This window comes from Tripterygium wilfordii, chromosome 21, assembly GCF_013401445.1.
Source record: "Tripterygium wilfordii isolate XIE 37 chromosome 21, ASM1340144v1, whole genome shotgun sequence".
In the NCBI taxonomy this organism is placed as follows: domain Eukaryota; kingdom Viridiplantae; phylum Streptophyta; class Magnoliopsida; order Celastrales; family Celastraceae; genus Tripterygium; species Tripterygium wilfordii.
The window spans coordinates 1,069,443-1,083,337 of NC_052252.1; the positions used below are offsets into that span (position 1 = coordinate 1,069,443).

General features: G+C 37.8%; 3 protein-coding genes across 4 annotated transcripts; 1 reads left to right on the forward strand and 2 right to left on the reverse strand.

Annotated features, from left to right (window-relative positions):
- Positions 1 to 375: 375 nt before the first annotated feature.
- Positions 376 to 1,993, reverse strand: LOC119990120 (NAC domain-containing protein 72-like). Its single transcript, XM_038835967.1, has 3 exons — positions 1,691 to 1,993; positions 1,327 to 1,595; positions 376 to 1,241 (listed from the first exon to the last, which is right to left on the reverse strand). The coding sequence occupies exons 1-3, from the start codon at positions 1,869 to 1,871 to the stop codon at positions 666 to 668; spliced, it is 1,026 nt and encodes a 341-aa protein (XP_038691895.1). The 5' UTR covers positions 1,872 to 1,993; the 3' UTR covers positions 376 to 665.
- Positions 1,994 to 4,474: 2,481 nt separating this feature from the next.
- On the reverse strand, positions 4,475 to 7,324 carry LOC119990121 (ABC transporter G family member 9-like). Its single transcript, XM_038835968.1, has 4 exons — positions 6,993 to 7,324; positions 5,945 to 6,740; positions 5,320 to 5,651; positions 4,475 to 5,253 (listed from the first exon to the last, which is right to left on the reverse strand). The coding sequence occupies exons 1-4, from the start codon at positions 7,086 to 7,088 to the stop codon at positions 4,594 to 4,596; spliced, it is 1,884 nt and encodes a 627-aa protein (XP_038691896.1). The 5' UTR covers positions 7,089 to 7,324; the 3' UTR covers positions 4,475 to 4,593.
- A 1,312-nt stretch (positions 7,325 to 8,636) lies between these two features.
- Positions 8,637 to 13,431, forward strand: LOC119988288 (beta-glucosidase 18-like). 2 transcript variants are annotated; one of them, XM_038833267.1, is made up of 14 exons: positions 8,640 to 9,071; positions 9,992 to 10,065; positions 10,197 to 10,424; positions 10,510 to 10,576; positions 10,651 to 10,709; positions 10,789 to 10,864; positions 10,948 to 11,022; positions 11,093 to 11,180; positions 11,390 to 11,642; positions 11,740 to 11,855; positions 12,278 to 12,530; positions 12,617 to 12,719; positions 12,898 to 13,006; positions 13,092 to 13,431. In XM_038833267.1, the coding sequence occupies exons 3-14, from the start codon at positions 10,266 to 10,268 to the stop codon at positions 13,318 to 13,320; spliced, it is 1,587 nt and encodes a 528-aa protein (XP_038689195.1). In that variant the 5' UTR covers positions 8,640 to 9,071; positions 9,992 to 10,065; positions 10,197 to 10,265; the 3' UTR covers positions 13,321 to 13,431. The 2 variants fall into 2 exon arrangements, with proteins under 2 accessions (XP_038689196.1, XP_038689195.1); XM_038833268.1 differs by lacking the exon at positions 13,092 to 13,431 and having other exon boundaries at positions 8,637 to 9,071; positions 12,840 to 12,981.
- Positions 13,432 to 13,895: the final 464 nt, after the last annotated feature.

Here is a 13,895-nt window from a genome sequence, read left to right on the forward strand (position 1 = left end):
ATTAGATGATAAGCAATTTGGATCCATCATCTAGGTTCAATAGTTCTTTTAAGCCCAAATAATGTGTCATATTTAATATATATAATAATTTTCTTAAAACATGATTGGAAATCGGAACTCAGTAATATATGCATTAATCACCTCTCGACTGAGTATATGCGTTAACCAAGTCGACCAAGAAGTTGTTGGCACCAACACAACTCATATGTCGGTATAGCTAATATTTACTGTCATGTGTACATATTTGACTTTTTAAAATCAACCACACCATGCCTTGTGTTATAAGGTTTAATTTATTTGTATTTGATTGATCAAGATTATAGTGCAAAGTAGAAACTCTAGATCTAGACACTTCATGAAAGGAAAGATTAAATATACAAAACCTAATTTCACATATCAACCATTGCCATATAAAACCACAAAATATATCCAATCTACAAACTTTTTGAGATGATTACATCTTAATCAATAATATTGAAATTAAATCAAATTGTACAAGGATGTGTTTGGTGTGCATTAAATCTACTTGGTGCCCACCTACATACCACATCCTCCACAAATTTTCCTCCTTTTGGAATCCTCCAAGACAAAATGTTATACCAAAGAATTCCAAATTATATACAGAAAATGAGAAAAATATAAAAATGCATCCATTTTATATATTTTCACTGCCTATACCCGAACCCGCTGGACTGGGTCGGGTACTTGAAATTGAATACAAGCGGGTCAAGCGAGTTCGAGTAATTCTGAGCCATCGCGCCCGAGTTCTGATTGAAAAACCCGCCCGAGTTATCCATTGTTTGGCCGCTCAATCCACTCTGCACCTCCTCCTCCACCGAGTTCCGAATCTTCGTGTCCACGTGGCACACCTCTTGTTGCCATTGAGGGACATAAACGTCATTTTGTCCATAACTCATCATCCCCTGACTATTATTTTGTCCTCCCGGAACGAGTTGGGCCGCCGAGTTCAGCCCGGCTAGAGTCGCCCAATCAAAACTCCCCGAACCCAGATTGTGTAAATTCACCTTCTCGTCGCGTTGTGATGTTCTGAGTGAGTTCATACAAGGTAAAGTAAAAAAACCGTCATCAATCTCTGGCAACGAATCGAGAACATCGTCAAGGTGCGAAGATGAGGAGGAGGAAGAACCATTGGTGCTGTATTCCTTGCTAGAAACACTCGCAATCGGTTTCTGAGAACTCGAATTCTTCTTGTAAATGCGACACAACACCCATTCATCCAACTGTAATCACAAAAAGTGTTCAATTAATCAAAACTTGAAAAAACAGAGCATGAACAGAGTATTCACAATCGAATGATTGTGGTACCTTCGAACTGCCACTTTTGCGAGAGGACTCGATGAGGCGATACTCGTGCATAATCCAATTGGTTTTGGTTCCTTTTGGTGCTTTGCCGACATAGAAAACCAGAGCCTTCTTGATTCCTACTTTCCGACCTTCGGTGGTAATGATTTTGTCCGTACCCGTCGCCTTCCAATATCCCGACCCAGCAACTCTGTTCGGTCGAGAACCGTTCGGGTACTTCCTGTCTCTCGGGCTGAAGAAGTACCACTCCTTTTCACCAAAAATCGCCTTACCTGTCAAACAAATGAATCAAACTGAGCATCAATAAACCGTCAAAACATAAATCATGAACTCGAATTGAATACAAAATTCCAAATTTGAGACTTACTGGGCAAGACCCATGGATCGAATTTGTACAAATCGATGTCTCCAATAATTTGTAACGAGAATGGCTGACCGGCCACTTTGCGGCAAAGATACTGAACCAGAAGCTCTTCATCGGTGGGGTAAAACCGGAAACCCGGCGGCAAGCTCAATTGGGCAAGTGGGTCTTTCTCTTGCAGTCCCATTTTCCGCCCACAATCGAATTTTCTCGAGAAAGTGAGAAGGAACAACCGTTGTACTCTGTTTGGATAGGAAGGAAGGAAAAACCAAAACTCTCTGAAATTCAAAATATTAAATTCTTCCTTTTTTAAATCTAGGAATACTGGACCTATTTATATAGCCAGCTTAAAAAAGTGACAAGTACGGTCGTCCTAGTCGACGGGACCCACCTACTCTTAATCACCGTTAAACCCTCAACACGTGTAAGCATCAAACGGCCGACCTTATCTAAGAGAGTCATATGGAGCTTTCTCTGTGGTGCATGAACCGTCACGAAAAAAGCTGGAATGAGTCATCCGGGTTTCGGGCACGTGTCGTAAAAAGACCACTGTGAGGGTATTTATGAAAAGGTAGTCCGAATTTTGCATGATTCCAAGAGAATTAAAAAAAAGAGTGAATTTTATTTCTTTTGGTGTTGCGTTTTCCACATGACGACACGTGGACATGGTGGGTTGGAATTTCGTTTCCCTCCAAGAGTAGGTGTGAAAGGGCAAGTCACAAAAGATAAGTATAAAGAATACTTTTTTTTTTTTAGAAAAGGTCGCATCAAGATTGGATAAAATAGCAGCTGTATTTTGCTTTTCCTGAGGTATAAAATATTTTTTAAAAAATAATAAATTAAAAATATGTAATTTGGATCTTGTTTTCAAAAATTGAATCTTTTTGAAAAAAAAAAAAACATGTTACACATTTACAATGACATCAGGATTTCGTAGTGTTCAATCAATAGATGACCTTACTACTACTATTAGAGCTCTTGCTTTCCGTTTTAGGGCCTTAAAACACAATTTTCTTCAACATTTTGTTGGATGATGATGCGTTTGAGATTGTGATTGTTCTGAACTAGACAAATTGGTCCCTCAAATCCATGATTTTATCGTTGAGGACATTTGATCTCTGCTCCGCTCCACCACCAATCATATTTTTCATACCCCTCGAATGTGTAATAGAGTGGTTGATGACCTAACCTCTCTGGGGCGCTCAATCGAATTAGTCTCAATCATGTTGGAGTGAATTTTTCCTGAGTGAATTTTTCACTCCATTCATGTCATGCTTACCTATAATTGTAATCTCATTTGATTAACAAAATTTCGTTTCTTTCCGAAAAAGAAAAGAACCATTCATGTTTGATGTTTTTCATATATTTTTTAATTAATTTTAAAAAGTAAGGAAAAATGAGAAATTATTCTTCTTCTAGAAAAGCAGTATATCACTATCCAATAATGGCAGTATAATTGAGGATTGAAACGCTATTGTTATTAGGGGGTTTTTCTTCTTTTTTGTTTACTTTCATTTTCTTCTTTTTGGAGGGTGTGTGAGTGTCCTTTTTAGGGTTTCTTTCACTCAAAAACCTCTCTGCAAGAGTGCAAGGTCATGGGTAGGTCATTTTTTATTTTGGTATAAAAAAAGTACCTAAGAATTTTGTGGATGTGGAATAATTAGATGGATAGAAATGAATACATCGTCTATCATGGGTTGGATGTTTGAATTTTGTTTGGTTAGTCAAAGTGGTACGTAGATAGTAGATATCATAAAGACTTGTGGATATGTGAGTGTACAAGTATTTTCTCACTTTTTATGGTAAGGATTGTATTTTGACAAGTGCGTTTCAAGTCTTTAAACAAGTAATAAGATATATATATATATATGTAGTGTGAGTCAATTTGGATTTATGACACGTGCAATTTATAGGTGGCAAAGTTACTATTGGCACCATATCTTGAATTTTGATGATTCAAAGGCTTTTGTTTGCAGGTGTCAAGAGGTTCGCCACCTAACTTTTCTTGAAGATTTTATTAGTGTTTCTACACATGGATCTTGAAACTTTTTATGAGATGAAAATAAGAAAAATCATGGGTGTTTCTTTCTACAAACTTGAATTCATGCATGAGGAAGTTTTGAGATCTTCCCTCATGAAGGTTCGTGTTGTCTTCCATATCCTATACTTTTCAATACAAGATTTTGACTAGTGTAATTGCATTTTAAAAAACAAATGTACAATCTTACTCTCCAATGATTTTGCCATCGAATTTATTTTTCACCATTGAAAATGAATTATAAACTCTCAAAAATTTCAGATTTCTCTACTATTGAATGAGAATTATAAACTCTCGGGGATTCTAGGTTTTCTTTACTAGATTTATTCTCTACCATTGAATAAAAATTATAAACTCTCGAGAATTTCGAGTCCCCTAGTATGATTTATATACCCAAATTGTTTATCAACCGATTAAATACTTTTTCTATCACAAAGAAAATTCAAATGCTAAACCCTAATATAAACAAGCTTATAGCTTAAGCCGCATAGAGTGACTGCAGCCACAAATCAATGGACCATAATACCACAAAAATCAATTTTTAAGTTGAAATTGTAACCGACTTTGATCAGTCTAGTGGCTGCTGGATTACTATAATTATCACCTTATCACCAAGGAATACTATGCTTAAAATAAACTATTGGTACCATTATTCATGATATAATAATCACATACACTCTGTGCCTCCTAAGAGCCATTGCAATTTCTGTGCATCTTCATGCCATCAAAAGTCTTAGAATAAACAAAACAAGAATCCAAAGATCAGATCTGAGAATCCTCAATTTATCCTAATAATTACTAAAATGTTCTATTACAATAATAAATAAAAAAAAAAGACTTAGATAAAACAGAGTGCTCTGTTTTTCTTTTTTTATTTCTTGGTCATTCCGACCCTCATTAGAGCAATATAAGCGACGAGCCGATAACCAACAAGCATAATCACCAATGCAAAAAGTGAGAGACCAACCCCTTCAAAATTATCCTTAATCGCCGGAAAATCGCCAACGGAACACAATGCTCCATCGCTACCATTGCACCGGTAGGTGTCACTCGACTTGTATTGAGCCAATATTTGAAGCTTGTAAGTGTGATTGATAACCGAAACGTACTTAATCCACCCAATGAACACAGGCACATTCTGGACATAGTATCCACCGGCGAGTAGGAACGCTAGCATGATCACTGATCCCAGCGTTGTCGCGGCTTTTTGATCCATAACCATCGCGCCAAGAGCAAGTCCTATGCCTTGAGACACTAAGACACAGAATAGTAGAGCAAACAAGGACTCAAAGAAGTTTAAGGCATTGGGTTTGAGCCCTGACATCCAATAGGTTATGATCATAAAAACTGTTGGGAGGACTAAATCCATAGGAAGATCTCCAAGTGTTCTTGACATGAAGTAGGAGGAAAGCCTGTACATCCCCGAAGCTCGTTCCTTTTCGAGCATCATACGCTCTTGTGGGAAGGTGAAAATTGCTTGAAATAGAGGGAAGAAACTCCAAAATCCAGTGAAGAAGAAGAATAGCCCAATCTGCAAATATCACCAAGATTAGAACATAAGCTTACATAACCATCTGTAAACGATTTCATTACATACCCGATCTTGAATGTGATTAGGATCAGATTGCCACCATAGTAGCCCTGAAAGTACAGCTACAACCAAGACCTGCCCAACTTTGAGACCAGAGAACACCTCATGTCTCCTCTCTTTGACTCCCCTCTTCATCAACACAATGAATTGTTGCCACCAAGTCGTCGCCCACCGCCCCGATTGCTTGCAATCTGCAGCTTCATAATCACCATTTGGAAGATCACTAATTCTTTGAATCTCCATCTTCCATTGATTGGCAAGATTGTTCTTGTATGCAGCAGTCAAATTCTGCTTAATCGTCCCCTGATTTTCCCGCGAATCATTATTCGGTGCAACACCTACAAGTTATGGGGATACACTTTGCCACATTCATATTCATCTAATATAACTTGATTAGGAATCAAAACAATGTAACATAATGCATTTAATTTATACACCATTTGACCTTCTAATGTGTTTAACATTTTTATACTAGCATTGGGAACAATTGTTTTTTTCTAGAAACTATTCAAAATTTATTCACTCACTCTGCCCCAAATTCCCAAGTCAAACTTATTAAATATGCAAAAACCCAAGTCAATTTCAACCATAAATACCTAATCACATCCAACATAACATAAATTGGACTCACCATTTGCAAGATCTAGCAAGAAATCAGCAGGATTCATGGCCATTGAAGGTGCAAACCCAACACTAGAGAAATAATCCATAACTTCTGATCCTTCCCCAAAATACAAAGGATTACCTTCTGATAACAACAAGACCTTATGAAACATATAGAACAACCTACTTGAAGGTTGGTGTATTGTCATCACAATTGTTCTCCCACCATTAGCTAGCTCCCACAATGTTGACACAATCCTTTGAGCAGTAGTTGAATCAAGCCCAGATGTTGGTTCATCCAAGAAAAGCAAACTAGGGTTTATCAACATTTCTTGTCCTACACTAACCCTTTTTCTCTCCCCACCTGAAATCCCCCTCAAAAATGGACCACCAATGATGCTATTCTTGCACCTACTTAACCCTAATTGGGTTATCACTTCCTCTGCTTGCGCTACCTTCTCTTCTTTAGTAAATGTGTCGGGGAGCCTTAAGAGGGCAGTGAAGACTAGGGTTTCAGTGACTGTCAAGTGAGGGTACATCACATCATCTTGTGTCACAAACCCTGTGTTTCTCTTCATTTTGTTGGAGAAGGGTTTTCCATTGTAGGTTATGTTCCCTCCAAGTTTTCCGCCTAGTCTCCCTCCTAGTGCTGTCAATAGTGTAGTTTTCCCACTCCCTGATGGACCTAACATTGCTAGTACTTCTCCTGGAAGAACTAATCCTGAGATCCCCTTTAAAATGACTTTCTCTTCTGATTTTTCTTTCTTGTTACACCAATAACTTGATGATTTGTTAATCTTGATCTTGTACACTACATCATCAAACTGCACATCAAAAAAGTCTAATCAGAATTAAATATAAACAACTTCCGTGTACCAGCTGACTCGTACATGGATCATCAAGGGTCATGAGTTCACAGAATATTTTTGACTTGGTGATACCCAAGTTCGAATCGTCCAACCCACTTACTTACCCAAAAAAACCACTTACCCAAAAATAAAAGAGATGAGTTTGTGCTTTTTAAGCATGAAATCAAAGACAATTAAATATAAGAGCAACGATCGCAAAGTTAGTACCTTTAATGTGACAGGGTGATTGGCTTTCTTAAAAATGGTGGAATTAGGTATTGGGGGTTGTTCCATAGATTGTGCTTCAACATCCACCATCTCCATGAATGCTCGCAAGAACCTCTCTTTTCTTTTCTTAGTTTCTCTTAGAAGATGACAAGAAAACAAAACCAACCCTTGTCACTTCTCCTTTGAATGAACAGATATGTTAAGAGAGTAGTGAGAAGGAGAAACCAAATACCTAGTGAATTAAGATGCAATTAATATCACATATGTGTGAGAACAGGTGTTGGGTGCATGGAAGAGTGAGAGGAGAGCCAAGGGAACAGAAAAAGAGGAGAATAAAGAGAAGTGTCAATTTAGTGCTTAAAAGAAGGTCATGCAAGGTGCATTAATGGGCAGATGATCGCTCGCAATAATATTTTGTTAGAGAGATTTATGGCTTCTTTGTTTTTGATTTTGAAGAGAATACTTACTTCTCTCCTATTTTATAGCCTCTTCTCTCTATCTTTTCTGTTGCAATTCTTTTTGCATGTGCCATATCTTTCTAAAACTCTCAATATTATTCTTATTATTATCTAACATTATTTGTAATTTGTTCAACTTTTCTTGTCACTCAAGGATTAGAATAAAAAGTTAAAGAAACAAACATGCATGCTTTCTACCCACTTTAGCAATTATTCAACTCTTCTTGTCAATCAAGGCTAATTAAGTAAAATTGAAGTGCACGATTAAAAGCTATTCACATATTTAGATAACTTTTCACCCACTTATTTATCTTTAATCATTCCCACTCGAATATTGGAAATTAATAAAGGGCTATAACGAAAAGAAAAAAAGTACACATTATGCAAAATTTTTGTTTTCTTCCATATATGTAGATTTGAGAGAAAATTTGATTGAGTTTAGAACAAGAACGACATCTTAAGAGCCTTGACTTGATTATTAGAGCAATTAATAAAAGAATAAGAAGATGGTATGGTTTTGTTAATTTTTGAGTTCATACATACTTCTTTGTACTTCATAGTTACTTGTACTAAGTGTTTTGATGACTGTATGTGTGGTTGCCGGCACGAGAAACATTGAATTTGAGCCCTAATGAAACGTTGTTGTTTGCATGGAGAATGAACTGGTATGTTCCTGAATTGGGATAGCCTAGCTGATTATCGATTTTCGATCAAAAGGTGTACGTTTGCGTAGTCTCCGTGGTATGATCCCCAATGGAATCTATTCTTGTTTGGTTTCGTGTTGGATCCCTGCTAAATTAATCGGTCGACAGGTTGTACGCGTGAGTTTAGACCTAATTTGATTGTCCAAAATAGACAAACCTGGTGGTATCTAAAATGCTACGTCGCATACTCGCATGTATAATTTTATGTGTAACCCCCATCAACATCATGTGAGCTACAAGTGACCGCTGCTTCTGTGAATTTTTTTTTTCTCCCATGATATTTATTAGGGATAATGTAGGCTGGCCCGGCCTACCTAGGCACGGGCCACATTGTGGCCTGCTGATTTGGTGGGCCGGCCCGTCCGTCTTATTTTGTGGGCTATATATAGTCACCGGCCCGTTTGACATCTTTAGATGTTAGGCCCGTTTGCTAAAGGAGTCGAACCGGGGGATTCATTCGTAGACTGTTTTAAACGCTGAAGTGAATTCTCTCCCCAGCTGAAAATTGTTAGGGATATGAAAAGCCAGCTGTAGAGCCAAATCCTGAAATCCAGAAGAGTTCAACTGTTCGCTGTAAACCACCTTAGTGCTAAACCCAGAATGGGATTCAACATTATCCAGTCATTGCTCTTCTCTTCATGCTGTGCTCTACTGAACTAATCTTTTGGTCATGGTTTTGATGAAATTGGTGAAGATGTCAAAAGATCTGATTTCCCCGATGGGGTTTTCTTTGGGGCTGGCACATCTTCATTAATCATATCCGGCATTGTTTTCTTCCAAGTTCTTGTCTTTGTTATTGTTGTTGTCTTTAATGCAATTTATCAGCATTGGTTTTACTTTTTATATGGTACAGGTAGAGCGATAATATCTTGATGGTAAGGGTTCCAGCAATTGTGATGTTTTTACTCACATTCTAGGTAAATTTTGATAATCTTTTACCTCATGTGTATGTTTGTATGCGAGAAATCACCTGAAAGTATATTTATGGATAATTTGATAAATTGTTTAGGAAAGACAAACGTGACAATGATAATGGAGATGTAGCAGATGACCATTACTATCGCTTCTCGGTTTGAACTTTTTATTTATCTTAATTCGTAAGCTTCTGATTCAAAAAGAAAAAATAATCTGTCATTCATGGGTGCTATTAGGTTTTCCTTTATAACCTTTTGGTTTCCAAATTTGTTTGGTCAGGAAGACATTGGCTTGATGCAGTCTCTTGGGATAAACCTATTGACTTGATGCAGTATCTTGGGCAGCACTGGCTAAAATTTAGTTAACTTGCACAAAAGTTTATCTGAGACCAGTGATGTTGAGGCATGTAGTAGAGATGACAAGTGTTTTGGGTTATGCTGTGCAAAACAGATAATGAGATAATTGAAACCAATTCAAAAACACCATGGGTTTTAGAGCTATAATACTGGAAGGTAATTTTCAAATAATTGTCCGAGACATTTTATCTGATGATGAGCTGTTAACGGTTTGGAGTGGGATTGTTAAGGAGATCAAAAGGCTCTTGTTAGGTTTTCAGTCCTGGCAAATTCTTCATATCCGTCGAACTGGGAATGAAGTAGCACATTGCTTGGCTAAGGCGGCTTTGCAAATGGAGGTTCAGAGAGTTTGGCTAGGGGAGATTCCTGAGTTTTTGGTTGAGTGATTAGTTCGGGAGAATGGTGGCTCAGTCTAGTTAATTTCTTTGCCAGTTCTCGATCTTCTTGTGTGTTGGGTTATTATTATTGTTTTTTCTCGAAGACCTTGTCTTCGTACTGTGTGGTGTGCGGTGTCTCACCATGTGTAAGTTAACTTTGGCTTACTGCTTTTTCCAATGGTATTCCAGGTCAACCTCCTGATCTTTCAAAAAAAAAATGAGCTGAAAGGTGCCTGGATCCTGGCCACACAGATGATTGAAAGGTGACCCCCACCACATGCTTCACGTTATTGAGCTGAGCTCATTCCATTTGTCTTTAGAGAACTCTGAAGTTGATTCTTGGGTCCCACTGAAAAGATTTTTGTCCGATTCCTTTGATTTTTGCCCTTTTCAGTTATGAAACCAGAAGAGTCAAAACCCAGGTGGGTTCAACTTTTTCTCTTCATACTCCTATCCCTTCAGTATGGGAGTCACAATACTCCGGCTTTTGCTATTGTCCTTCATTGTTTTGTTCCCAAGCTTGTCTTTTGCTCATGGGTTTGGTGGATCTGGTGAAGAAAATGTCAAAAGATCTGATTTCCCAGATGGGTTCCTCTTTGGGACAGGCACTTCATCTTATCAGGCATGTTTGGTTCCAAATTTTCTATCTTTAATGTTTTTACTGCAATTTTCTAGAGTTAGTTTTTTTTTTCCCTCGTGTGTTACAGGTAGAAGGAGCATATCTTGAAGATGGCAAGGGTCTCAGCAACTGGGATGTTTTTGCTCATATTCCCGGTAAAAAAGGGGGACACTTTGAATATTATGTCAATAATATTCTGTTTATGGTCAATTTGAATTTGTTTCTCCAGGAAACATAGTGAACAATGACAATGGAGATGTAGCAGACGATCATTACCATCGTTTCTTGGTATTGACTTTTGCATCAATTCACCTTTCAAATCCTTTGATGCTTCTATCAATTTTAATTTTCAAATTTGTTCTGATAGGAAGATATTGACCTCATTCATTCTCTTGGTACAAATGCTCACCGGTTATCAATTTCATGGAGCAGAATCTTACCCAGTATGTGGATACAGCCATAAATAGTTTGATGATTAGTCTTTGGTTTAGAAATAGCTAATGTTACTCTTGGTATGTCTGTTTAGGAGGAAGATTTGGTGAAGTCAATCCAAGTGGGATCAAGTTCTATAACAAAATCATAGACAATCTCTTGAGCAAGGGTCAGATCTTTGATTTTTAAAAATTAATTCTCGCTTTATTCTTTCTCTAGAATTTGAATTATCAATGCAGGAATAGAGCCATTTGTGACTTTGCACCATCAGGACTTACCACAAGAATTGCAGGACAGATATCAGTCTTGGCTCAGCTCTCAAATGCAGTAATCCCCTTTTTGTTGTTCTAAATTCCCAAATTTACAGACAGTACTTTAGTAGCCACTCTGGAAAGATTTTCTGATGCCCTTTAGTATCTTATGTATGTGCTCAGTTTGATTAAAGATTTGTGCTAGCAATAGCGGCTTATGCTTTCACTCGGGTGACATGATGCAATCTGCGATGCTCAAGACTAATTTTTGGATTTTTTTTGTAGGGAGGATTTTGTTTATTTTGCTGAAATTTGTTTCAAGAATTTCGGGGATCGAGTTAAGTACTGGGCAACGATCAATGAACCAAATCTATCTGCAGATTTTTCCTACCTTAAGGGTTTGTATCCACCAGGTCATTGTTCAGCACCTTTTGGAAATTGTTCAGAGGGTAATTCTGATGTAGAGCCCCTCATTGTTATGCACAATATGTTACTGGCACACGCCAAGGCCGTTAGGTTATACCGTGAACTTTTTCAGGTCCTGAGTCACAAACCTAACATTTGGTTTCTTAATTTTTGTGATAATACTTTACATTGTTTTTGTCTTCTTGATGGCAAAATCACTGGTGACGCAGCCAACACAAGGTGGTTCCATAGGAATAGTTACATATTCGTCCATATATGAACCGCTGAGAGACGACGAAGCTGACAGGCAAGCTGTCAGTAGAGCCTTAGCTTTTAATATAGCCTGGTGAGTACTGATGCCTTCAATTACACTACTATTTCATATCCAAATCAGGAATATTAGGAAATACTACGCAATCTTCACGTTGATTTTGTATTTTCCATATGTCTTGATGTGGAAAGAAATTATTTTTGATCGGATCTGTCCAACCCTGTCTTGGAGGTGAATGATCATTAACAACAACCACATAAAATCTGGATTTTTCTGTATGAAAGATGGTCCTTGTCCCAGCCACTATGTGCTTCCGCGAGCACAATGTTTGGTGGAGCCATTATCAGTGGAGCTACAATGTATAGTAACTCTATTATATTATCATTGAATATGCCGACCCCAGAACTTTTATTATTACATGGATATCTAACGGGATGTAGTAATACTGAGACGAGCTTTCCAAACATGAAATGAAGGTTTTCTTTCTTGCTAAGCAGGGTGTTAGATCCCTTGATACACGGAGATTATCCCCAGGAAATGTGCCATTACCTCGGGAGTTCATTACCATCGTTCTCCTTGGAAGAAGTTGAGTATGTGAAAGGCAGCATTGATTTTATTGGCATTAACCATTATGAAACTCTGTATATCAAGGATTGCATCTACTCTGCTTGCCCCTCAGGCTATGATCACCCTATACGAGGTTTCATCTACACAACAGGAGAACGTGATGGCGTTCCAATTGGAGAACGAGTATGATATTAGATATTCTGTCATAGTTAATCCCCCAGCCGTCCATTTGATTTATCTATTTATTTTCTTTATGGGCTATTTGGCAGACTGCAATTCCCAGCTTCTTCATTGTTCCAAGGGGCATGGAGAAGATTGTTGACTATATCAAGGAAAGATACAATAATTCTCCAATGTTTGTAACCGAAAATGGTAAGCAGGCATTTCCATCGCTTTATCTCAGCTTATTGATGCAGCTTTTTAAATTGAGTCAAAATTTTCTTCTTTGGAAATCACATCATACAAAAATTGTTGGTTCTTCAATTACAACAGCTTTTTGTGAATCTTCCTATCCATAGAAGTATTGGCTCAGATTTCTTGCTGTCGCCAGGATATGCTCCTCCAAAGCAACAAGATGAACAACTGCAAGACCTACTGCTCGATGTCAAACGAATTAGTTATCATAAAGCCTACCTTGCCGCTTTAGCTAGGGTGATAAGGTAACACATTTACTTCAACTGAACAGAATCTTATCAGAGCTTAAGTATTGCGTTTCTGAGCGGTGATGTTTGATTGGAAAAACAGGAATGGTGCTGATGTACGTGGATATTTTTTATGGTGCTTGATGGACAACTTAGAATGGAAAAATGGTTACACCATGAGATTCGGACTCTACTACGTCGATCGCCAAACACTTCAAAGGATGCCAAAACTATCTGCTAAATGGTATAGTGACTTCCTCACCAATGGCACCAGTCAACACGTAAGTTCATTCAAAAACAAAAATTTCTTATTGACCTGGGCTGGAATATAGTGATTTATCTTATACTCTTTGTACATTTCCTCATTTTGAATCCCGGTGTTTACGCTCCTGTTAATACTGGTTGCTGTTTAATAAAGTCAGCCTTCTTGTTTTCTCACTGAAGGAATGATGTCAAAAATTAAACTTCCTAGTAACTTGAACACAAATAGTTATATACTAGAGGTTGGAAAGAAATATGAGTCCGTCTTGGAGCGGAGATAGTGATTGCAATGATGGATCTATGGGCAGTTTATCTGAGACCAGTGATGCTGGGGCATGTAGTAGATGGCAAGAGTTTTGTGTTATGTTGTATGTTAAATATTCCACATCGGTTTGGTAAAGCCAAACCATGTGGTTTATAAGGATGGTTCATCTCCATAGCTCCTTAGGCACGTTTTGACAAAGGACAAAACCGTGCAGGATTGGCCCAGGGCGGACAGACATGAGAGGCAGTTTTTCTTTTGTTCTTTCTGCTACTCCTTGTCATTTTTATTAAGGAGAAGAAGTAACAGAAAGAGCTTGTTCTATATCATGTCTCTTTTTTGGTTATTTGAGTTTATAACATAGATTTGGTTCATTATCTTCTT

Coding starts and splice junctions, on each gene's coding strand:
- LOC119990120 (XM_038835967.1), bottom strand. CDS start 1,871: ATGGGACTGCAAGAGAAAGACCCACTTGCCCAATTGAGCTTGCCGCCG. Junction 1,596..1,690: donor CGATCCATGGGTCTTGCCCA/GTAAGTCTCAAA, acceptor TTTGTTTGACAG/GTAAGGCGATTTTTGGTGAA. Junction 1,242..1,326: donor GCAAAAGTGGCAGTTCGAAG/GTACCACAATCA, acceptor TTGTGATTACAG/TTGGATGAATGGGTGTTGTG.
- LOC119988288 (XM_038833267.1), top strand. CDS start 10,266: ATGGGAGTCACAATACTCCGGCTTTTGCTATTGTCCTTCATTGTTTTG. Junction 10,710..10,788: donor ATCATTACCATCGTTTCTTG/GTATTGACTTTT, acceptor TTGTTCTGATAG/GAAGATATTGACCTCATTCA. Junction 11,023..11,092: donor AGACAATCTCTTGAGCAAGG/GTCAGATCTTTG, acceptor TTATCAATGCAG/GAATAGAGCCATTTGTGACT.
- LOC119990121 (XM_038835968.1), bottom strand. CDS start 7,088: ATGGAGATGGTGGATGTTGAAGCACAATCTATGGAACAACCCCCAATA. Junction 6,741..6,992: donor ATCACCCTGTCACATTAAAG/GTACTAACTTTG, acceptor TTTGATGTGCAG/TTTGATGATGTAGTGTACAA. Junction 5,254..5,319: donor CTAATCACATTCAAGATCGG/GTATGTAATGAA, acceptor TGATATTTGCAG/ATTGGGCTATTCTTCTTCTT.